General features: G+C 45.4%; 1 protein-coding gene across 1 annotated transcript in view; it reads left to right on the top strand.

Moving 5' to 3' along the window:
* Positions 1 to 20,949, top strand: part of CAMKMT (calmodulin-lysine N-methyltransferase) — a 445,018-nt gene extending 424,069 nt beyond the window's left edge. Inside the window, exon 11 of the mRNA XM_030800134.1 lies at positions 20,911 to 20,949. Coding sequence (XP_030655994.1) covers positions 20,911 to 20,925 — 15 coding nt within the window. The 3' untranslated portion in view covers positions 20,926 to 20,949. The remainder of the gene's footprint in view (positions 1 to 20,910) is intronic.
* The last annotated feature ends 5,022 nt before the right edge of the window (positions 20,950 to 25,971 follow it).

Genomic DNA, 25,971 nt, shown 5'->3' with positions numbered 1-25,971 from the left:
GCCAGATGCTGTGGGAGGTTGCTGAGTCTAGGAACTTGAAATTTAGATGAAGAGGCAAGATATATATTGTGTACCGGACAGCTAACTCTTTAAGGGAGGGTGGCTTCTATTACTTGAAGTCAGAGGATTGTGGGAAAATGGTGGTAAAGGTGGTGACTGCTAAGTGCTACAGGGGCTCAGCTGAGGGAGCAGGTGAAAAGCAGAACAGGGTTGGTGATGAAGATGAGACTTAGAGGAAGAGGAGGAGGGTTTGGAAAAGGAAGAGGCAGCGATTCCAGCGCCTGCTTTTAAAGACCCTGATTTAAACCACACCTTAGGACTGGGCGTGGTGGCTCACGCTGGTAATCCCAGCACTCTGGGAGGTCGAGGCGGGTGGATTGCCTGAGTTTAGGAGTTCAAGACCACTCTGGACAACACGGTGAAACCCTGTCTCTACTAAAATACAAAAAATTAGCCGGACATGGTGATGCTCGCCTGTAATCCCAGCTACCTGGGAGGCTAAGGCAAGACAATCGCTTGAGGGCAGGAGGCCGAGGTTGCCGTGAGTCAAGATTGTGCCACTGCACTCCAGACTGGATGACAGAGTGAGACTCCATCTCAAAAAATAAAAAAAATAAACCACACCTTAGCAAAGGATTCGCTGTCTGCCTGCCCCCAACCTCTCCCAAATGTGCCCCAACAAGCACCCACTTTTTGTGGGTCTCCAAACCTTCAAAAGGCTACTCAACCAGTGGATAAATGTCCAAGAGCCCTTCCAAAGTGATGAATCAATGGTCAAGAGGTGATGGGGAACCACTGCTTTGGCTGGGTCTAAGCAAACCCCAGCTAGAGGTCTCCCAGGCCTGGCAGGCCCAGAGGACGAGCCTAACCCCTAGGGAAAAGTCCCTTCCCTGATCAACTCAATGCGAGGTGTTAACCTTGTTTGAATCCTGATTTGAAACATCATCTGCCAAAGTTCATTTCTAAGGCAAATCTGGAAATTTGAACATTGCCTCAATATTGGTGAGATTGAGAAACTACCGTCAATTTTTTAAAGTAAGGAACTATGGTTGTGCTTTTAAAGGAGACTTTAAATATTCAGAAATACTTATACCTAAATATTTGAGAATTAATTTAGTATAATCCAATGTGGTTTTGTTGCAGGGGCTTGTATGTTTAAACTATTGGCTATAAATTCTAGTACTTTAGTATGTCTTTAAAATTGTCAATAATAAAATTCCTCACTTAATATTCCTTGCTCTCTCTATAGATAATAGTCCCTTAGACTTGCTTAGCATGTATGGTTTACATTTACATCAAATTACCCTCGTGATCCCTGGAATACCCCAGTTGGGCAGTTAGGAAATTTTTACTGATGAGGAAACAGAAAGACAAAGGCACACAAAGGGCCTGACTTGGAGAGAGTTTCTCCCTCCTCTCTCAGGACACCTAAAGGTGGCAGGAAATACCTTCATGGCTTACAAAATATTTTACCTTCCTGAGTGCTCAATAATAAGTACTTCTGGCACCACTGTGTTTCTTTATTCAACATATAGCTGTTGAGCATCTGCTGTTTGTCACACTTTCCAGGGTGGCAGAGATAGAGATACCAGACATTTTTCCTACTTCCAGTTCTTCGGATATTTTTCCAAAATCAGATGGGATATTTTGCCCCAAATCTGAAGACCCTTTAACTAGAAACTCCCTAGAGAGGTAGAAACCACAGCCCTAGCCCCTGCACATACCCAAGAGCCTTAGCTCATTCCTAGATACCAAATCACAGGGCAGGCCCACTTGATTCTGACTCCTGCAATTCCTGTCCTTCCCTCTGGGGAAAGACCCAGCAGGGCAGGGAACCTATGCTTGGGACAAGAACATCTTCCCCATGACCTTCACTGGAGGCCCCCAAAGCAGAACCTGAGCACCCCCTTGGTCTGCTGCTGTCTTCCATGTGGCAGTACCCAATTGCCCAAGGGCCACAAGCACTCTAGGACCTGGCCCCTAGGCACCTGACAGGCGGCCACCTCGCCACTGCAATGGCCCCAGCTCCCACTTCCCTGGGTTGCTGGAGGGTTTCTTACCTCAGCTAGGTTGCCCCTCCTCCACCCCGTAAACACAGGCCTCTCCAGCTGTCTCTCCTCCTTGGACAGCCTCCTGTCAGCCAGGCATTTTGTGGTTCCTCCTCAGCACTCAGCACTGTGCCACCCTCTTCCTCCTCCCCATGGGGCTGAAACAGCCATGGCTGACGTCTCCAGGGAGCACCTCATGAAGGGACCCCATGATGGGTGGTGCTTAGACGGCCATTGTTCCTCCTCTGGCTTCCCTAGCCTGCTTTCCTCCAGCCCCACATACTGTTCCCCTTCCCTTCCCTCTGTCTTCCTTAGTCAGTACCTACCTTCTGTCCCTCAGGCTGGCCAATGACTTCACTGTCCCATCTCCTCAGGGCTCACTCTGAAAGACCCTCTCATAGCTAAGGGGGCTGGCCTCCGAGTCCTCCACAAGTGGTGGGCTCTGGCCCTCTTCCCGCCATGTACCAGCTTGTTGGCCTGTCCTTTGTCTCTTCCTTCAACTTAGCCTGAGCCAGCTCACTGAGTAGAGACAGTCACATCCAATTCAAGACCTTCCCACTGTTCATGTTTCTTTTCCTGGAGCCAGAATTTTAAATTTGAGGTGGATTTATTGGGCATTTACTATATGCTAGGAAATGTGCTAAATACTTTTGTACATTATTTCATGTAATCTGTCAAACAATGAGGTTTTTAAATTAAATTTCCTCTAAGACATCTGAAGATACTATTATCTTAGGCTTAGAGAGGGTAAGGAGCTTGCAGAACCAAGGTTTAAACCCAGGCAGTTCATCTCCAGAGAGGGCTTGAAGGCTGAGTAAAGTGAGTAGCAATTACATCATAAATAGAACCACCCATGGACATAAGGAGATCCAAACTCTACTCTCACCTCTGCCATGAAACGGATGTGGGCAAATCATTTAATCATTCTGAGCGTCACTTTTTTCATCTTCAAAATGTGCATTGGAGAAGCAGGGATAACAGACACTGTCTCGTGGGATGCAGTGTAACACAATGATTAAGTGTGTGGATTCCAGTGCTAGGTTGTCTGGGTTCAAATGGTAGTTCTCCTGTTCATGAATTATGTGACCAAATTGCCTTGTGTCTCAGTTTCCTCATCTGTGAAATGGGTATGACGATGACAGTACCTATGGCATAGCATTATGGTGAGAACTAATTGGTGCATATCCGGTAGAGCAGTGCCTGGCATATAGCCACCATTAATATCATTATTATTATTATAACGAATGGTCTCGTCCATCAAAATTCTATTACTTTAGGATGTATTCGAATTTTTTTTTTTTTTGAGACGGAGTCCTGCTGTGTCACCCAGGCTGGAGTGCAGTGGTGTGATCTCAGCTCACTGCAACCTCCTCCTCCTGGGTTCAAGGGATTCTCCTGCCTCAGCCTCCCAAGTAGCTGGGATTACAGACGCCTACCACCACGCCCAGCTAATTTTTATATTTTTAGTAGAGATGGGGTTTTACTGTGTTGCCCAGGCTGGTCTTGAACTCCTGACCTCAGGTGATCCGCCTGTCTCGACCTCCCAAAGTGCTGGGATTACAAGCATTAGCCACCACACCTGGCCTGCATTTGAACTTTTAGCACCATTATTAATGTAGCCAGAGTTTTCATGTTTAGAAATCAGGAATTAAAGGCTGGTCTTTAATAATAAGAAAAATCCTCCCACTTATACAGTAAGTCACTCCCTTCAAAACACATGCACATATAATCTTACATTAGGACCTCATAATTCTGGTAAGTCAGCAATAAAACTGTACATTTGTGCAGCTCTTCACAGTGACCGATGCATTTGAACCCACTTCCATTCACTTTGGCCCCACTCCACACTATGGGGCAGGCAGGATAGGCAATGTGCCCACTCAGGGACAAGGAAGCCTTCAGTCAGATGTAGTAGGTGACTTGCTTGAGGTCACACATTAATGGGCAGCTGAACCAGCCTTGATGCTGAAAGATCCTAATTTCCAGTCTAGAAATCTCTCCAGAAAGAAATCTCTCTCTGTTCTGCAAGGTACTTTGTGCTTATATGTGTGTTGGGTCCCCATAGACCTGAACCAGAATGTGGGTAGAATTCACCCGTGGCAAAAAGAGCTCCTCTCCTGTAACCACGGACTTAACCAGTCTTTATCTAGAATGGAATCCCCTTTTCTACAGATTGTAGGTACCTAGGGTCACTGTTACCTCACAAAGGGTGGAAAAAAGAGGGGAAAAGGCCCTGGGCTCAGAGACACCCCTATTCTTATCCCTGTGCTGGCCCTTGATAAGCTTTGTGGCCTTGGGCAAATCATGAGAGCTGTCTAAACTCTCTGAGAAATGTGGACGGGCACAACCACTTTGTCGGGAAGCTGAAAGCATTAGCAATGACACATCGTAGGCATCAAGGAGGCGTTCAATAAATGGTAGTTTAAAAACAAAACAAAACAACAACAAACTACTTTCTCCAGAAGGCTAGTATGGCTGACAGACCAGCCTCTGGCCTCACTTCTGCCCTTGGAGATGCTGGCGCCCAGAAAGGCAGCAGGCAACGCAGACAGGTGACTTTCAGTCCTGAAACATATATTCTCACCTTGGGTACCTGCTGTTTTTAATGACTAATTTTTTTCCCCTGATACAGCCATCATTTAGCAAATACCAGGGCTAGTTATTAATTTAAAAACATCTTCAGCCTGTGCTTACAGAAACTGCCATTTCCTCCCTCGGGAATGAGTTTTTCGTTATGTTTTTAAAATTAGCTGGCGCTTGAATTTCATTTTCCATCCAAGCTTCCCTGTTATCTGTAAGGTCACAGAAACACATAGGGCGCGGACAATCCAATCCCAGATATTAGGCTCCCGGAATTAAAAGCTGAAATAAGTAAATAAAGAGAGAACGCCCAGGGATTTTTTCAGAGCAGAAAGCCGGTCCCCAGCGTGACGCGGAAGCCAGGTTCCCTCCTCAAGTGGCTCTTCCCTTATATTTGGAGGTGAAGGCCGAGGAAAAGGAGGTGACAGAGAAGGAAAAAGGCCTGTGCCTTATATCGCTAAGATCTGTTTCTTCTTCGCTCAGCAACGTGAAAGAATGAGAATGCATTCTGGAGGAAGAAGGAAAAAAAAAAAAAAAAACAAGCGCTGATTGTCCCTTTAAGCCATTTCAATCACAGGCTCGCAGTTAAAATAATGCTTACCTACTGCGCTTCCAACTGGGCCATCTACCTTTTCCACCGGGTCAGGCCCAGTCAAGCCTGAGGAGGCGGCCGCGGCCCTCGTGAGTCCGCTCTAGGCCCGGCTACACCTGTTTATCACCAAGTCGCTTCATTTCCCTTCCCCTCCTCCCTGCTTGAAAAGGAGCATTAATTAAACCGGTAAACAAGCCGGCTCCCATTCTAAATCAGAGCTGCAGGCAAAGGAGAGATAACTTAGGCTCCGGAGAAGAGGGATTTTCAGTTAATTTATGGAATCCGCCGTCACTCTCTCTCCGAGCAGCCAGCTCCCCGCTTAACTGGGAAATTGAAGCAGACAGCCTTTGTCTAAACACTTCTTTTGCCCAGAATATCTTAATTTTTCTATTTGAATGTTTAATAAGGTTTGGGGTGCAGCAGCTTCCTTTTAATTGTGACGGTGCGGCCGCTTGGGTGTGATCCCTTGGCTAGGGCTGCAGGGGGCCCGTCCTCCTGGGGCGCGGAGGGAAGGACCCACGTTTCCAAGCCGGGCTCTGGCCGCCGGCGCGAGAGCGAGGCCAAGGTCTGGGGGCCGTTTAGGGGGACCCCGAAGTCGGGGCGGCCCAGAAACGCTTTGCCCACAGCCACCGCCCTTTCCTTTGTAAGTTTCCCCAAAGCCGTCGGTGCGACCTGGCGCCGACTCTCCTCCTCTTCTCCCTGCGAGGGCCCGCGCCGCCCGGGCCCAGTCCTGGGGGTTAGATCCCAGCCCCACTCCACACTGTGAGGCAGGCAGGATAGGCAATGTGCCCACTCAGGGACAAGGAAGCCCAAGGGCTGGGACACCGCCCGTCTCCGGCCACTGCTGCGAGGACAGGTGCCGCCTAACTAATTTCTCCTCTAAGGGGGCTGTGTGTGCGTCTCCTTCCCAACTGATGTCTGGAATTTCAGTGTAAGTGGGACTCCCACTGAAATTGTAGTTTTCCTAAGATTACAGACAGTCCAAGAAAAACAGCTCGGTACGTCTTTGTCATTTCCTCTGTAAACCTTCAGGAAACAACACAGGAACGTCTTACATAGACTTCAAGTCAGCCTGCTTTTCCGGGTGGCGTATCCAGTAATCATGTTGACAAATTAATGGTAGAGAATTAGTTGTACATTAAAGATTTAAATTATATTATGCAGCACATTGTCATAAAGTGATATAAAACAATAGGAAAATAAATGTAAATGAATTCAAGTTACTGACATGTAAAACGCCAGACTGACATCTGTACACTTAGCTACTCGCTCAGCCGCGGTGGCGGGGCCCGCGCGGTCCCTCCGCAGACTCGCGGGCCGGGGGAGGCCCTGCTGCGGCGCCGCGGCGTACCAAGGGTTAAGCGGCGCGGCTCGCTGCCCTCCCGGCTCCCCTCCCCTGCCTGCTGATTTTCAGGCCCACCGAGCCGCCCAAGAAAGTTTTCAATTCGATAGGGCTGCAGCGTCTCAGGGGCTGAGCTCCTTAGAAAGCTTCGGGGGCCCCCGAGGGCCGCCTTGCGGGGAGGGGGCGGCTGCCCGGTCCGGGACCCGCTAATTACAGGGATTCGGTTTCCCCGCTCTGAAGGAATGCATTACCTGCAGCAAAGGAGGCGCGGCCTCTCAGGAAGGCCCCGAGAGGAAGCTGAATGCCCCAGTGCATTCCAGCCCCATCCCTAGGTTTATACCCGCAACCTCAGCCCATGCTGAGAGACTAATCGCTGGGCCATTGTCAGGGCTGTTGTCCAATCAGCCCCTGAATAGCAAAACTTCACAATGCCGAGTATGAATTAGAGGGGAACAAATGTGGATGCAGACTTTTTTTGCAACAATACCTAACTGAGCCTTTCAGACAGGACAACGGATGCACAAAAGCTCGACGGAAATTGGAGTAACTTTTGGAGGCCCTTGTAGCTGCCGTCAATAAGCGTCAGCCCCATAATGGCGGCTGGGCCTCCGCTACCAATTCCCCCCCATACACTTTTTTGTGTGTGTGTGTGTGAGATGGACCAATTGTTCATGGGGTGGGGGGAGATTGTTGTAAAAATTGGGCATTTTTGTTGTCCTTGTCTTGGAAACGGTGGCTCTCTGTTGAACGCAGCCGAATGGATTGTCTCTTCCTGACGTGGATTGTAGATTTGGTCATTATCTAGCCCACATAAAGTACTGATAGTGTCCCCTCCCTCCGTCTGCCCACCCCCAAAAGAACAGAATAGCTTCTTGAGCTATACAAATGTCAGGTCTCTGTTTTAAAATTTAGCTTTGTTTACCCAACAGAATGGAATTCATTACTGTGTAAAAGTGGCTCCATTTTCTGATCTTTTTATTCAAAATGTTGAGAGTATCAAAAAGCTCATTTGAAGGTCACAGGTTTATGTATCTATTCTCTTAAGTGTTTTAGAAATTCATAGGGAGGACACAAAAGGTGGAAAATGTGAAAACATACTGTTCATTGTTTATCCTAACCTTGCCATGGTTATTAGATAAATGAGTGTAGGGGAAAAAATGGCATTAAAAGCCATTGTGAACTGGGAATTTTTTTTCCCCTGAAGACTGTTAATTTTAGCCCTTGATCTGTAAAGGTCAATTTCTAATTCTTTTTACTGTGCAGTTTATATAACTTCTGCATTTCAAGTCTATAAAAAGCTTTTGCAGACTTTTCATAATGTAAGTAGCAATTTATTTCATTACGGTCTGAATTTTTTATGTAATTCCTATGGACATTCTGATGAAATTGTCAGGCTTAAAAGCTGTAGTGCTTTTTCATTTGGGGATATGTGGACTTTTTTTTTTTTTTTTTGCTCTGGTCCATTCTTGCTGGATAATTTAAAATTAGAAAGATTAATCAGTTCAGTGATTTAAAAGACCACACTTTGGTTGGAACAAGGTCTGAAGCAAAATCATTTTTTTTATTAGTAAATGATTTAAAAGGTCTTTTCAGCTAGTTATCTGAAGCTGATATTTAACTGTTACTTATTCCACTAATTTCTATCTTTTGTTAAAAGAACTTTCCAGCCTAAATCTCCTTGCTCTGTCCCATGCTAATTGCAGCTTACATTATATAAATGGCTTTGTAAAGAAAACTATAACTCCAAACCTTGAAAGTTGCGTGTTTCTATTTGCTCAAACTTGATGCACTTGTTTGAAGAGGGTCATTGCAGGGAGAGCTGTGTAGCCTGTAAGAATGTCCTGGATAACAAGCTTAAACAGAACCTTTTGTTGTGCCTAGTATTCTCAGGACTCCAAAATGAGGCCTCCTTTTTCTAACTGTGGGCTGAAGTGGTTCATTACTGCTGTTTCCTCCGCCAGGCCAGGGCTCAGCCATTCCCACTACTGAAGGTCTGTAACTTCCTTAAAAAGGAAGAAGGAAAACATGGCCCAGAAAGGTCTTGTTAGCACTTCCTATGTGAAATTAGCAGCTTTCTAAAAGGTACAACTCCAATTACCTCACATTGTGGAGGCGAGCACAAACTCAACAATATGCACAGCCTAGCAAGTGACATTCTGTCTTTCTAGAGTTACTTCCCTAATTAGGAATGAAGAAGCTCTATTCTGCTGAGTGCATCTATTTACAGTGGCCACAATGCTTTAACTTGAGCATCCTTCTCAAAGACCAGTGTTAAAAAACACAAGTGCTCTTTTTGCCGAGCAGGCTATGGTGAGGCGACACATTCCTAACGGTTACGCCCTCTTGGGCGGGGGCGGGGGCGGGGGGGGGGGAAGAAAAAAAAGTGTAGCTGCTTTGGCAGGATTGTTAACACTTCAGGATTCATTTTCCACAATAACGCCCCTGCCCAGAGAGCTCTGGGAATTACAGTGGACAATGGGGAGGCATTCTTAGGAGGGTCTAATGATGGAATAAAAAGAAAAATATTTATTGCTTTTGACAGTTCCACAAGGGGCAAAAATCCTTGTCGTGGCTAAAGTTTCCCTAGCTGTTGGAGGAAGGCGGCTCACTGGGACTCAAACAGTTCCACTTCCTTTGTTAGGAGGCTGAGTACCAGGGCCAAGCTGGGAAATTAAAGATTAAGTTCATTAAGGTAAGATAATTGTGCGGAGGCATTGTTGTTGATACAGGTGGAGTGATGGGGGCTGGGGTAGGAAGCCCATTTACATGTAGGGACGACCCATTAAACAGGCTTAACAGACGTGCGAGGCAAATATGTTTATTATTTGCCTGATGGCTGACCTATGCTTTCACTGTTGCATTAGTCAACAGGCCCCCCCAAAGGAGGGCCAGGACTCCCTGCCGGGAACCAGGTGGAAGAGAAGGCAAAACAGTCTCCAGCAAGCAAAGATACAGTCCTGTGGACCCTTGGGGAAGACTGGCCTTTCTCCTCCCTCCAACGCCCTGTTACCCTGCCACCCGAGAGGACAAACGCCCCTCCAGCTAAGGAGAGGAGACAGTGCTCTCCCACCTGAGGGATGTCTTTAAATCTTTCTGGATGCTGACAGGAAACATTTGTGCAGAAGCGCCCTTTGGATGCCCTTCTTAAAGAAGACCTCACGCTCTCTTTTCTCCCTCTGATAGGAGGGAGATACCCTGATTTTTCATCAGGGAGCTTCTCAAACCCTTCCTTCCCCAGTGTTACTGACCTCAGAATCTGACTTCGGGAATCTGGGCTGCCTACCTTCCATTTCATTCTTCTAAGAAAAACAAACCAAACATCATTCCCTGTCCCTGCCCTATCTGTCCCACACGCATAGATCCACCCTGCTTTGTTATTGAAAACTGGAGTTTGGCTTTGTTGGGAAGAGCTCCACCCTGCCCCCTTCCCAACTTGGAGACCTATAAATACTGAGAAGTTTAGAAAAACAAACAAACAAACAAAAGTATGGGATGGATGGTGGAATTTTGGGGAGCATGGGGGTCCATCCTTGCGATCTGTCCGAAGGGAGGGAGAAGGTGGAGAGAGAGGTGCCCAGGTTGTGCCCAAGTGGCTAAGAATGTGCCCCGTGCAGTGTTCAAGAAAATTATTTCTTCACAAGCACCCTTATTTCTGCTGTGTCTTGGGCAGGAGGAGAAAGATCCGCATTTACTTTTGTTGGGGTCACTAGTTCATCATCTCTGGTGCCTCCACTTATTTTTTCTATTTCTGGTGAGGAACTGAGAAACACAGTTAAGGGTTGGAGATGTCTCTGATAATAGATATCCCGAAAGAAATTCACTTGTTTATTTGCGTGATAGGGTCACCTCTTACACAAAAACTCACCTGCCATCCTCTCTTTCCCCTCCTGCCCTCCCTCCAGTCCCCCCAGTGAGGAAAATAAACAGTGGCATAATGATTTTGGTAAATAGAATTCTTTTTAAAGCCATCTGATTACGGGGAGACATTCTGAGAAGACCCTAGGATTTAGTCAGTGCTGATGTGTAAAAAAAAAGACTTAATTTCAGAGAGGTTTTTAAAAAATATATGTAAATACAATCACATGGTGAGAAGAGTTTCAGGAGTTAAGAATAAACGTATTTTGATTCATTCAGATTCTATGATCTCTCCCTACTTGTTGCTGTTGTTATTTTCTCTGAACGGAAAGATTGTTGATTTCTTTTAGCTCACCAGGCATCCATATTGTACAGTGATGCGGAGAGTCCTTTGGTTATTTTCATAGATTATATCAGAGAAGTTTTTGAATGAAACATTTTCAGTAGTATGTATCTGTGGGTTTGAGAAGAACTTGAAGTAATTCTCAGGCAAGCAAGCAACATTTACCAATGTTTTTCTCCTCTTGTGTTGATGTCAGGAGTTCTTTTTATTTATTTCTATAAAGCGTCCTTTGTCCTTGAGAATGTTGAATAGACTTCTTACAAAAGTTATCAGAGACCAGTCTGATAAATCAGACGAGAAATTAGGAACATCTGAGTTATTTTCTAAGATGGGTTAATGAAGAGATGAGGATTTGCATTTTCTTTTAAAGACCTAAGGAAGGAGGCAGGCTCCTCGGCTGTCACATTGTGATTTATCAGAAAGCAGAAAGGAAAATTTCATACAGACCAGATTCCAGGCTGCAGGTTACTCGGAATGTACTAACTTTTTGAGAATAAGTGTGTAATCACTGGCCTTTAACGACTAAAAATGAAGTTTGAAAACCTTGTACAATGTCCTCAGAATGTTTGTGTGCAAGGAAACATTTATCTCCATAAACAGCCCTTTAACGGAAAAGAAAAACTGTTTTGCCAATAATCAGAAACGAAAAGATTGCTCTCTAAACTGGAAGAAACGACATTTATATTTTCAACCCTACTGAATTGAGATTGTTAAGAGGCTTTTTCTTTACTGCATTAAAAAAAATAACCTGTCATCACATTGTCATGAAAGGAGGGAAGTCTCGTTTTGGAAATTATTTACAAGTTTGACGTCCTTAGAAATACCACCTTGAATCTGGAACTGTGATTAAAGTTGGTGAAAGGATGGGAGTGGAGGGACTGCACGTCTGTCTTCTGGCACTTGGAACATTTCTCGGATGGGGAAGAAACCCGGAGACTTCTTTCTCTTCCTTCCCTTTACAGTGTGATGGGATGGTGGGGGGCACAAACTGGAGCAGCCAGGGAGGGGTCTGCAAAGCCCTGTAAACACCTCTCACTAAGCCATGAGTGCTTTACATATTTCAGGCTATTATTTGCATCACAATTTCTGGAAATTCTATTGTAACTTTTAAATTTTATCTATTAAATACTGATTTTTGTTTTTAAATAAAAAACTTCCTACTTTATGTTTTTTAAATTTTTTAAATAAAAAACATAAAAATGTTTATGGGCTCTTTTGTACTTTACAGTGGATATGAAAAAATGAAAATATACCTTGTTGAATTTAATGAAAGGTTGCTATTTCCTAGTCTGTGCAGTTCTTTTAAAAATGGAGGTGAAATTTACATAACATCAAATTAAACATTTTAAAATGTACAATTCAGTGTTATTTAGTACATTCACAATGTTTATCTGTAGTTTACTTTCTAGTTATAATTTTAGTTACAGAATCACCAAGTATTTCTAGAACTGTTATTAAATATTAATATTCATTCAACAAACATTTATTGAGCACATTGTTACAAGAGTGGCACTAGGCTAAGCCCTGTGGGGTTTATAAAAATGAAAAAGGAGTATCATATCCTCAATTTTTTTTAATCTACGAGAGGTTGTGCTAAAGGCATCAACAACTTTAGTCTGGAAATATTTATTGAATTTATTAATAAACATTATTCGGCCCCACAGAGTCTTATCATTCTAAAACATCACAATATTGCTAAACATTTCTCAGCAACAATAGCCAATATAATTAAACTACCTACAAAGAGTTGAGAATATTTACTGTACTATATTTCTCAGAGTGATTTTATTTTCTCTGACACATGCCAGAGTTTTCAAAACTTATAATACATAAGTTGGACTTGGTTCCGTATGTTTGCTTTGATGGGCATTGACTTTGTCTGGGTAGGTCTGTTATTTCAAAGTGAAAATTTCTGTGTAGTTTTTTGTCAAACTCCAGCTTATATGGCTGAAAGAGGGTAGCAGGAGGCTCCAAGAGGATAGAAGTCACTTAACTTTGCTGGACAAGCCATGCATGTTTCTCAAGGGACTCTAAGGCAAATGGTTCAGCACACTAGAAGAGTAGTAATATAGGTAATGAACCCAAGAATGTTTTTAGCCGCAACTAGTTTTTAAAGATTGAAATTGTTTAATGTTAAAAAAAATGCTCTATCTGTTAAAGCATTTATCTTTTCCTTGAAAGTATCTGTCCTTCAAGTAGAATCTGAATTTTGATGATGATGATGATGATGGTGGTGGTGGTGGTGGTGGTGGTGCTGGTCCTGAGGTAAGGGAGTTGGCACAAAGGAAACGTGACAAAGACCTCGTCTCATTAAGGCTAGTTGATACAACTTTGTGTGATCAGTTAGTGGAGGGTCTTCTTTGGCCTCCAGTATAGGAAGAAAATAACAAATGGACAAATATTAATTGAGTTGCCTTTCAGGAAAGGCTGTGCGTAGCTCCATTTGGGGGAATAAGCGCAGTAGTGAAAAGAGCTCGATGGTTGGGAGTTCCAGTCCTAGTTCTGCCACTTTCTAGTTGGGTACTTTTTGGCAAATTACTTGTCTGCTCTGAGCCTCGATTTCTCCATCTGGAGGGACAGTAATAGCTGCCTTGCATAGTCCCCTGTGAGGATCAGCAGTAGTATGATGCTAAGTACATCCTCCATTCTCAATAAATCAGTAATTGCTGAGACAAATACACATACCAGGTCTGCTTGCCATGCCTTTCAATGACAGAACAAAGTAGGACATTCCACCGGGACAAGCAAAGTACCTTCTGGTGTGAGTTTTACAAATCATAAAACATCAAATTAATTTCTCATAGTGTGTATGACTATGAATAGAGGCATGGAGGCTTCAGAATTAGTATTTTGAATGGGAATGTTAGAATCTATACCTCTGTTGAATACCATCTCTTGCTGCCACTGCAAGCTTACAAATACCACCTGAAAAATTACATCAATTTGCCATCAGACTGGAACCATCAATTTATACCTGAAATGTGTCAAAATGTTGGGTATTTCTATAATGATAAAAATGATTGGAATTGCCATGTTTAATTAAAATGTTAATCCACTGTCAAATGATCTCTATTTACAGAGAATTTTGTTTGCTGTTAAGATGTTTTATTATTAAACGTAAACCTTGCTGTTTAGCCAATGCCTGACACTAACTGAAGGAAGAGGTGACAATCTTCCAGGAGTGGGAGGAAGAGGTGACAATCTTCCAGGAGTGGGGAGAGGTGACCCCTTCATCGGGAGAGTGTCTCTTACAGGTTGGAGGAGGAGTGACTGCTGCGTGGGAGCCAGAAAGGCCACCCTGGCTCTCAGATCCTCCACAGCCTGCTCCCTTATGTTCAAAATCTTTTAATAATAGAGTTGACTGAAATGCAATTATTTTTGGAAAAAGGAACACCAAAGTTTGAATTTGCAAAAGGATGTAAGATGCCCAATACCAACCCCTTTTCTGGGAATGAGGTTGAGAGGTTTGAGGGTTACAAAATAGGAAGAAGTCTATCTGCAGAATTTATAATTGGCTGAAATTGACCTGAATCCGAGGAAAACTAGATTTCCTCTTTGTGTGTCGGTGGGTGGGTGTGTGAGTGAGGAGCAAGGGGCACTGAAACTTTGCCGCCCCCCCGCCCCTTTTTTTTGAGACAGAGTTTCACTCTTGTTGCTCAGGCTGGAATGCAATGGTGAGATCTTGCCTCACCGCAACCTTCGCCTTCCAGGTTCAAGCAATTCTCCTGCCTCGGCCACCCGAGTAGCTGCGATTACAGGCATGCACCACCATGCCCAGATAATTTTGTATTTTTAGTAGAGACGTGGTTTCTCCATGTTGGTCAGGCTGGTCTTAAACTCCCGACCTCAGGTTATCCACCCGCCTCGGCCTCCCAAAGTGCTGGGATTACAGGCGTGAGCCACCGCACCCAGCCGAAATTTTGCCCTTAGGGAACTGATATTATCTCTGCTTTCTGGCCCAGGGGATGGCTGTGTACAGGAGCAGTCTCCCTTGAGGTACAAGAAGAGATCCGGAAAGAGATGTGGGAAGAGATTTGGAATAATTACAAGGGTCCCTGCTTGGTGTGGCCGCCATCTTAGATTGGATGCAGTCCGTTCTGCCTGGGTTACTCTGTACAAGTGCCCTTCCCATGTGACTCTTCCAGAACTTGGAGGATGTCTCCACTACACTGCGCCTTCCCTCCATCTCCAGTTGGCCACACTCCCTCCACACCTTGGTTGATGCAGCGCCCCCTCCCGCCCCCAGGTGGGCTGCTCTTCTGACTCCACTGGACTCACTCCCTCCTGTAATTTGCAGTTCCCATCCCAGCCCATTGCTTCTTGGGGTGGTGGCTCCGTGATGGGACACCCGCCGCCCACTTCCCACTCAAGCCTTTGTCCCATGCTACTCTGTGCAGCGTCGGCACTTTCTTCCTGGCCTTGCAGGACAGCTCCACAGCAGGTGGCAGTACAGCCGTTCAGCCTCAGGCCCACACGTCCTCTGCGTCCCCCAAGGAGCTACTGTGCCTGTGAGGCTCCTGGAGCCCTGCCCTTCCCGCTCTTAGCCTGTTCTGCTTAAAGTTCTTCTCCATCTCCCCCAGCCAAATCCTACTCAAGTCATACCTCCTCCGTGATGCCTTACTTGACCTTTCCAGCCTTCTCTGGATAACAATCATTTTTCCGAAATTACGGTAAAAATACATAACACAAAATTTACCGTTCAGAAACCCTGTTCCCATTGAACACTTACGCCCACTCCCCCAAGCCCCTAGTCCCCTCTAATCTGCTCTCTGTCTCTATAAATTTGCCTATTCTACGGATCTTATATAAGTAGAATCAAAATATTTGTCCTTTTGTGTCTAGCATATTCTTTTTTAAAAAATCGAGATAGGGTCTCACTCTATTGCACAGGCTGCAGTACAGTGGTGTGCTAATGGCTCACTGCAGACTCGACCTTCCAGGCTCAAGTGAGCCTCCCATCTCAGCCTCCTGAGTGGCTGAGACTGAAGGTTCGCACCATCATGCCCAGCTAATTTTTAAAGATTTTGTAGAGATGGGGCCTCACTGTGTTGCCTGGGCTTGTCTCAAACTCCTGGGCTCAAGCAATCCTTCCACCTTGGCCTCCATAAGTGCTGGAATTACAGATGTAAGCCACAACATCTGGCCATGTATTTCACTTAGCATAATGTCTTCAAGATTTATCATGTAGCATATGTCAGAGTTTCATTCTTTTTTAAGGCTGAATAATATTCCTTTGTATGTATGTACTGCATATTGTATATTCATTCATATGTGCTGGACATTTGGGTTGTTTCCACCTTTTGGCTGTTGTGAGTAATGCTACTATTAACATTGGTATACAAATTTGAATCCCTGTTTTCTGTTCTTTTGGGTATATACCTAGGAGTGGAAATGCTCCATCACATGGTAATTCTATATTTAACTTTTTGAGGAGCTTCCAAACAATAATCATTTTGAGAGTGAACGATAGTTCACATTCACATGGCACCTTACGGTTTACCAACTGCTGGCTAGTCCATTGGCTGCTCAGAACAAGCCTGTTTGACAAGTACTGTCATTAACATCACCTTTACTCAGGTGAAGAAAGTGAGGCTCAGAGAGTTTCAGTGACTTTATGAGTCACAGAACACATTGATGGGGACTTTACCTCAAAGTAAAATTGTGTGACTGTGCTACCGTAAGTTTTCCAAGGCTGCATGCTACCATAGAGTGTTCCCTCATTGCTTTATCCCAATGCTAGAGTAACCCTTAAGTCACCATGATTATGGATGTGTCTTGACTCCCTCGCCAGGCTGCCAACCTCAAGGACAGGGGCTGTGTCATGATTGTCTCTCCCATACTGTGCAAGGGCTGATACATAATAGGCTCGCAATAAATGTCAGTTGAATGAATAAATGAATGAGTGGGTTCTTGATGGAGAGGGAGGTGAAAAGAGGGAGGAATGCCCCAGAGGGCTTCATGGCACCTTTCTGTTCTGCCCCAGACACAGAGGTGGAGCTGATGTCTTGCATTGGCAGTGACCTCCACCATCAGTGGGAAGGTTGTCAGAGAGAATACAGGACTCCCAGTTAAACTTGAATTTCGGATAACTGATGAATAATTTTCTTTAGTATAATACATGCTTATATGAAAAACTTATTCATTGTTTATCTGAAATTCAAATTTAACTGGGCATCCTGTATTTTTATTTGCTAAACTGGCAGCCCTAATCACTAGGTACTTATTACTTACTGTCATGTCACCAAAATCCTCAGAACTGCTGAGGAGGAATAGGAAACTGGCTTTCCAAAGCTGAATTGCTAACTACTTTTTAATTTACAAAATGCAAATGGGGGGGGGCACTTTCTCCTAAATGGAAAATAATCCTACACCTGCAGTGATTTAATTCCCATTTGAAATTGCCGTTTCTGCTGCCTCCCAGATAGCTCTGCTCTGGTGTCAAAATAGTGTCTGCCATGCCTTTGGCTAATTCTGGCACCCAAGCCATTCACACTGGGAAGGTGCCTGCTTGTGGCTATTTGGGACATTCTCTGAAGGCTGACACACAGGGATCCCCCTCCACTCACTACTATTCTGACGTGTGGAATTTATTACACTCCAATTTCTGCAAGATATTTTGGGCTTGTCTGTTCTATAATCCAGAACTTCCTGACCAAGACTTAATTAGAATCCTGACTCAGTTCCCCCATAAGCCTGTTTTAAATTGTGGCACTGGCTAGAGACACTGCCTAATCTCCCTGAGGGTCCTCTCAAGTTCACCTGAGGCCCCCGGGATCAGTTCTTCTCACCAGATATGTCTCAGACATCTGGGAAGGAAGGAGGTGAAGGAATCTAGGTGAGATGTACAGTCACTGTTGCTTTGACCAGGTTGGTGTCTTTGGGGGCTGGGGATCTAGGGGGCTGAGACTCAGGGTGGTGGCAGAAAGGGTTGTCAGGATGACCCAAGGGAGGAAATAAGACTCTTGCATTGGTGTTTACTCAGGGAGTATCCTCCTAAGTAGTGAATGATCACTCTTCCCTGCTGCTGTTCTAACTTGTCTAATTTAATATTGCCAGGATGCAATTACTTATGCGTCTGCTGATTTGGGGACTTTATTTTTTAAACATTAGCTTTTCAGACTTAGAAGCAGCTGGGCTAGTGAAAAGTCACACATTTGGGGTCGGGGGGTGGTGGAAAGAAGGTGGCGGCGACTCACCCAGGGCCTTGTGAACAGCAGCCAGGTGAATGGAGTGGCCAAGAGCATGGATCCAGCAGATACTGCAGCTGCTCTGCAACTCAGAGGCACTTTCAGAAGTTTGGGATTCCACCCAGAGAGTGGTGGGGTGGGGAAATGGCAGAGAGGTCACACAACCTGGGGATGTCCCTGTTATTTAACATCCAAACTTGGTATCTTGATCTTAGGAAGTTCCTGGGCTAAGGGATTGAGAAGTCTGCATTCTTCCAGGGCCTCAGTTTCCCTTGTGCTCCAAGTGTAGAGGACAATCTCCCATTGTCATCTGGCCAGGGTGAGGGGGCACGGCAGGAACTGCAAGAGGGTCTGGCATTTTGCATATTTAGGAAGACAGGTATCATCCAAAGTAGAGTTGGAATAGGTGCAAAGTGAACAAGGTGGAGAATGCCCTTCCAGAGCCATCCATGGCGGAGTGTACATTCTGTACCACAGAATGTACAGTGGTGCCATGAAGGTTGAGTAATTCTGTGAGAGCTCTGCTCCCCTCTGGAACCAGGAAATGGAATTTGTCTTATAACTTAAAATCCCAGCTATACTTGGGCTGTCACTCATTTGAGGGGACCTGGAGGGACCTGGCTGATGTGGGGCAAGGCAGTCCAGAGAAATCAGCCTGCCCTGTGGGACTTGTCACAAAATCCCTAAATGTCCCAAACACCAGGGCTGAGCACTCCATGGGGAACTCATCGCCTGATGTCCCATTCCATCCCATCTCTGGAGGGGAGAGTCATCTGGGGTAAAGTAGCCCTAGGTTGGGTTTTAGAATCTATGACCAAAAAAAACTAATTTTGCTATCATGAGAGACCCAAAAAGGACATCCATGGAGATTTCACCCCCTGATTACAACCACTTATCTGGTTATATAGAAGACCTGACATGTGAGCTGCCCCCTGGTTACCCAGTCAACAAGGAAGGGGCAGAGAGGAAGAGGGAAGATCAGTAAGAGGGGAGAAGGCAGGGTAGGTTCTGTGGGGACTGTTAAGCCCCACAGCCCTTGCCCCATTAGGAGGGGCCTCCTGGTAGACATACAGGAATCATCGAGAGACTTCTGAACCCTCAGGAAGGGCCAAAGAATGGACCAGGTCTCAGTCCTCCAGAAGCCTGAATCCAAAAGACAACCCCTGTCCTCTTCCTGGACTTCAGGGTCCCTTCCCAGCCAGGACCCTCTCTGACCAGATCAACAAAATGTGATTATTTTTCAAAGGTCTAAGAAATTAGATGATGAGGTTTTATAATCCCAACTTCTCCATTCTCTTCCCTTTGTGGAACGTTATGTTCATTCCAAATTAGTATCAGGAGTGGCTTTGCTGGTGGCCTATGGGACAGAAGGTCTGGCTGGTATGGAGGGGGGCTGTGAGCAAGCCATATCTGTGGCTGGGAGGCCACCGGGGTGAGGTGGAGTGTGGCCCCTCAGGATGCTGCTATGAGTGGAACTGGAGAGGAGGCAGCAGGGGGCTGAGGAAGGGAGCAGATCACTCCCTGAGGTCTCCACTCCTCATTCCCCTCAGTCCGGGCCTCTCTCCCGGGTCCCCTTATTCCTTGCCACTTGTGTGTTGATGATGTGAGGATGGCCAGAGGGGAGCCAGTGTGCTGGCCTCTTTTATAATCCGATAATTGGCCATAATCTGTGTATGAAATATTTGGAGATCTGCCTCCCCATTAACTCCTACTTGAAGAATAATCACATCTCCACATACAGGCCTTTGGGCCAAGTTCTCCCTCACGTCTCTGAAGCTCCTATCACAGCTTCCGTGCTACCCAGGATTTTTGTAATTGCCCACACCCTGTTCATTTTTAACTTTTACCACACATTTTTAAAGAAATAATCTTTAAAGAGAAGGCCCTCCATGGATGTCTTTGAGTAAACATGGGAGTATTAATAAAATTCTTTTTTTTTTTTTTTGAGATGGAGTCACGTTCTGTCACCCAGGCTGGAGTGCACTGGCATGATCTTGGCTCACTGCAACCTCTGCCTCCCGGGTTCCAGTAATGCTCCTGCGTCAGCCTCCTGAGTAGCTGGGATTACAGGTGTGTGCCACCATGCCTAGCTAATTTTTTATTATTAGTAGAGATGGGGTTTCACCATGTTGGCCAGGCTGGTCTCAAACTCCTGACCTCAGGTGATCCACCCACCTCAGCCTCCCTAAGTGATAGGATCACAGGTGTGAGCCACCACTCCTGGCAATAAAATTCTTAGAAGCTGACAGGAAGGGGGTCTGTTAGGCAGAGCGTGCATATGCTCCATGGGACCATAAGACGGTCTTAGTGAGAATCCTGGGTGTGGGGATAAAACATTGTGTGTGGGAATTTGTGTTATAGATGTGGAAGGACAACGATGCCTTGGGTTGTCATGGAAACAGCACATGGAGGTTGTTGAGATGCGGGAGGGTTGGGTGGCCGGCCTGCCACTCTTTCTGGGGTAGCCACAGCAAGCCAAGGACAGGGATAAATGTGGAGATGCTGGTCTGGAGCCCCCTTCTCTGGGAGCTGGCCTCTGAGTCTGCTCTCAGTGTGGCAGGACAGGAGGAGAACAGAAGTGAGAACAAGAGGGGCTAGGGACCCTCTCAGGTGTTCAGTGCTGGTGATGTCTGTACAAAGAGAGCTTTTCAGCCCTTCAAGAGCCCCCCAGGGCAGGAGGAAGCAGCCCAAAGCAGGACAACCCCAGTAGGTTTGAATCAGGCTGGAATAGCATGTTGAGTTGATGCTACATCATTGTGTTGATTTATTGATTCATTCAGGCAGGGCTGGCGTTATAGGGCAGATAGACTCTAGGTGGTTCATAGTTGATATCTGAGGGGAGGGGGTACCAAAAGAGCCCTTCTGTTCCCAAATTTGCCTCCAGCACTCATCAGTGTTACCATCTGAGTTTTATGCCTTTGGCTGAAACATATCCCTCCTGGGGCTCTTCCTCTCCATTGCAGGCTCTCCAGGAGTAGCCCCACATTGAATCACTGCAACCTCTTGTGGACTAGTTTATCGAATACTTTGGCAGGACCAGAGCAGCCTGGACTCTCAGGGAACCTGGCTTGGAGAGTGCATGCTGGAAGAAGGGAGAAGGATGAAGAAATAGGAAGTGAAACTTTCCAAAGGCAAACTTTTCCATTCTCCCAATTTGTCCATCTGTCCCTCAAGGCCCTGGTGGGCAGTAGAGATGCTGTGTGCACTGCATTGCCTACAATTTCCAGACACTTCTCTTTTCTGCCGTGCTTGGATTGTTCGCTCAGGAGGTTGAGAGGAGGCTGCTCTGAAAGGAGGCAGTTGCTACCCAGGATTTGTGAGCTGTGACATCCAAGCATTAGGAAGGATCTGCTCTGGTGCCTCATTCCAGATGCTGCTGCTCGTCTCTTCCTGCGCTTGGCCCGGGATGCCCGGTGAGTAGGTTTGCCAGATTAAATGCAGGGTGCGCCATTAAACTTGAATCCCAGATCAACAGCAGGTGAGTTTCTAGTATAAGTATGTCCCACATATTGCATAGAACATAATTATTATTGTTTATCAAAAATTTGCATTTAAGTGGATATCCTGTATTGTCATTTGCTGAATTTGGCAACTCTAGCTGTGAGCAACTTGGAATTCCAGGGCCCTGCTTGGCCTTCCTTTCCTTCAACATGAGGCTTCCGTGAAGATAAGCAATAGTTTCTATCCTTGCCCCTCACCCCCACCATCTCCTGCTCGTTTCCCTGCCTCCTGTCTTTTTCTTCCTTTCTTTCCCTTCCCCCAATCTCTCTCTCCAAGAACAGAAGTTTTAGAGTCTGACACACCCAGACACAATCTTTGCCTCCCTATTTACCACGTGCATGATCCTAGAAAAGTAACTTTACTTATTTGAGCTTCATGTCCCTTAAGTAATATGGAAATGATAGTAAGGCCTCGTGAGGCCCCTGCTAGGATTAAGTGAAGTAATAGAAAAAGAAAAGGCCAATTATGGGGTTGATGTCATTAAACCAGCAAACAGCTTTTGAGCTGACAGCTCTCCTCTCTAACTCAGGGATTTATGTGCACAGGTGCTGTCTGTTTTCATCCCAACCCAAATGCACACCCTGGCACCTCTCATAGTCCCCAAAGAGGCTTTTCCTAGCACCATTTGTGAGTCGTGGAGACTGCATTACGATAAACAGTGATACCACTTACTTTGCAATGAACCTCAAAACTCTAGGAGACTTATGTCTCCTCCATTGTCACTCTGAGGTTTCTTTATTGCTTTTTCTCTCTTTGTTAACTCCTCCCCCTTCTGCATGCGATAAGCTGCCTCTCTCTCCTGCTCCCTCGCCGTGGTGATGCAAATCTGGCACTTCACGCTCTGCAGCCAGTTAGCAGCCAGATTTTGCTCTTGAGTTTTCCTTTCCTGCCTCACCCTCCTCTTGATGTCATCTAGCCTTTTGATGTCATCTAGCAGATTTCCTCCAAGCAGGCACAAGGCTCTCACCGAGAGGAATTCTGTGGAACTTGATTTTCTGCTTATCCTTACTCTGTGTGATAGGGCCCAAAACACTTGCATGTAGGATACTCATTTACATTAATCCTTACAGCAACTCTGTGATGCAGAGATTGTTAGTACTCCCTTCATAGACGAGGAAACTGGGGCTTAAAAGAACCCCTACAAATCCACAAGGAAATGATCTACAATCCAATAGAAAAGGAATTTTCCAAAGGATCTATAAAATATGGTACCTATCACATAAAACTTTAAGCCTGTGAAAGCAGCATATATTTTTATACAGAGGTTCCCCCAACCTTTTTGGCACCAGGGACTGGTTTCGTGGAAGACAATTTTTCCATGGACCAGGGGGTGGGGGGATGATTCAAGCACATTACATTTATTTTGCATTTTATTTCTATTATTATGACATTGTAATATATAATGAAATAATTATACAACTCACCATGATGTAGAATCAGTGGGAGCCCTGAGCTTGTTTTCGTGCAATTAGACGGTCCCATCTGGGGGTGGTGGGAGACAGTGACAGATCATCAGGCATTAGATTCTCATAAGGAGTGTGCAGCCTAGATCCCTCGAATGCACAGTTCACAATAGGGTTTGAGCTCCTATGAGAATTTAATGCCGACACTGATTTGACAGGAGGCAGAGCTCAGGTGGTAATGTGAGCAATGGGGAGTGGCTATACATACAGATGAAGCTTCACTTACTCACCCTCCACTTACCTCTTTCATGTATGATACTCAGGTATGAACTGTGCACTCCAGTTCCTAACAGGCCATGGACTGGTACTGGTCCGTGGCCTGGGAGTTGGGGACCCCTGGTTTTATTATAGATACTCACATATGCAGTAAATGTTTTTCAAAATGCACTGGAATAATAAACACCAACTTCAAGAAACTGGTTACCTTTGGAGAGGAAGGAAGGGGAAGAGAAGAGGATTGTTTTAGCTAATTGTTAACCTTTCATTTCTTCTTTCAAAAAAGGGTGATAGGAAGTAACTATAATGCAATGTTTATGTCTTTAATGCTAGTGGAAAATACATGAGTACCTCATATATAAATGTAAAGATTATATATAAATACTTGTTATATAGTTCTCTGAAATATTTTGTCAAAAAACTGAGACATTTTAAGAAAAAAGAGATTAAATAACCTCTTAAGATCACCCAGCTGGGAAGAGGCAGATTTCAAGGGTTGGATTTGAACTCAAGTCCGTCAGACCCCAGAGATAAACTCATAACCACACACTTTATGTCTCCCTTAATTTATTGACATAAGTATTCAATTAATGGTCTTTCTCTTTGTGTCTCATCTGAGAGTTTATAAACGAGAGTAGAAGTGAGTCCCTGGGACCCAGTGTTCCCCACAGGCCCTGCTGGTGTCAGGCAGTTTTGCTTAGCAGTTTCCTGGGTTCTGTCCATTCATGTACAGAAGAGGACTCAGGCATGCCCCCAGGGTTCACTGACACCATAGGGTCCATCAGAAGACAATGCAACAGCCAGGTGCAGTGGTTCACACCTGTAATTCCAGCACTTTTGGAGGCCAAGGCAAGTGGATCACCTGAGGTCAGGAGTTCGAGACCAGCCTGGCCAACATGGTGAAACCCCATCTCTACTAAAAATACAAAAATTAGCTGGGCGTGGTGTTGGGCACCTGTAATCCCAGCTACTTGGGAGGCTGAAGCAGGAGAATTGCTTGAATCCAGGAGGTGGAGGTTGCAGTGAGCCGAGATTGTGCCAGTATATTTCAGTCTGGGTGACAAGAGTGAAACTCTGTCTTGAAAAAAAAAAAAAAAGGCAACATAAGATGCCTGGCAAACAGTATATGACAAGATGCCTAAATGTAACCTTGACATCTCAACAGGCCTGGTGTGAAGACAATGGCCAAGGGTCATGCGGAGGCATGGGCTCCATATGGGTCCTTTTAGACTTTGTGGAGCCACCCAAGAAGCTTCCAGAAATTTTGTTTTCTGAGTCCTCATTGAAAGAGTATTTCCTCCTCCTTGTCTTCCCCCCAAAATAGCACCCACCAACTATTCCTATCATCCTTGTCCTCTCAGAAGAGTGGAGAACCAAATGGGAAAGGGGGCTTTTGCCAGTGCACACAGAGCCTGGGCATGGTGTGTATACAAAGCCCTCCTCCCACCACACCCCACCTTGAAGGTCATGACGGCGAGGGCCAGGGCAGATGGGAGTCAGCGTTCCTGCCCCTAAGCCCTTACTCTCCCCAGCACCCATGTGCCTCTAACTTCCAGAAATGCCTTCTCTTTTGTCTCCTTTGTCTGTTCTATCCATCTTTTAAGGCCTATTTAAAAGCCCACCTCCTCTAGGAAGTCTGCCCCGATTCTCAGCCCACAGTGGCCTCTCACCTCAGAACTCCCACAGTATTTGTTGTTCGGAGCTCTCGAAAGCTCCTGATGCATTGCTGGGTTCTGTACTCTTTCCCCTCTGCTAGTTTGACCTGTGCATGACTGCAGCTTAAGGCCTGAGCTTCATTTGTTCTTTCCCATGGTACTTGGCACAGTGCCGGGCACACCATAAGCATTCAATAAGTCTTTGCAAATAAACCGATGAAGGAAGAAACGAATAAAGCATATTTGAAGAAGCTCTGAGAAGTTATTCCTAATGAAGGAGACAGCCCCAAACCAGGTCAGGTGAAAGTCAGCCCATCCCAGTCTGGCTTCCAGGAAGACCTTGGACACCCTCTGCCTGGGGGAGGAGCCACTGGCCTTGGAGGGGCAGGAGAGAGAGAGGGAGGCGCAGTGACCAGACTGGATGCGGATGTAGTAGGTGCAGGGGTCACTTGTGGGGGTTGAGGGGAGACCTTGGCCTTGACCTCCCCTCATTATATTTTTGTTTATTTTTCTGTTTTTGCCCAATTACCTCAGACAGTGCCCCCACACTGGCTAAGAAATGTGAAAACAGCTGAAGAAGAAATAAAGCAAAAGAGAAAACAAGGAAAAGAGGGTAAACAAAGAGAGAATTCACCTTTCACTCGCCTGCAAAGTCCTCGGTTGGAGAATGAAGTTAAGACACAAAAGCTTAGCAACAACAACATTGTGGGGGAAGGCACGAGAGGGAAGCCGAACAGCCATTAAAGCAATTAAGAAAAGATTAAGGTCGCTGGTGGTGGAGAGAGAGAGAGACCCATTAATCAATAGGCCAGAAATCGCAGCAGGCTACAAAATTATGAAACTAGGCAAACTGGAGAACCACAGAGGCTCACCTCAACCAAGATGCCTGAGTAACTCAAAAACAGAAACATTATATTCATTTCTCAAGCTTGGGGAAAAAAAACAGGTCTTAGAAGAACCCTTTCCTTTTAATCAGCTAATGGAGACTTCCTGAGGTGGGGGTGAGATCCATGTTGATTTCAAGGCAAATTCTAAAGCGTCAAGGTCTAAAGAAAAATTTGTAATAATGAGTGATAAACAACGTTACTGGGCTGAGGGGATATCATAGCAGAAAGCTGTGCGATAATCTTAGGCAGGGTCCTAAAACGCCCTAGGGTAGGTTACATTATTGTTCACAAATATTTGCTGC

Source organism: Nomascus leucogenys, chromosome 19 (genome assembly GCF_006542625.1).
Source record: "Nomascus leucogenys isolate Asia chromosome 19, Asia_NLE_v1, whole genome shotgun sequence".
NCBI lineage: Eukaryota > Metazoa > Chordata > Mammalia > Primates > Hylobatidae > Nomascus > Nomascus leucogenys.
The sequence above is the reverse complement of the archived record's forward strand: the minus strand, read 5'-3'. Positions and strand labels throughout refer to the sequence as shown.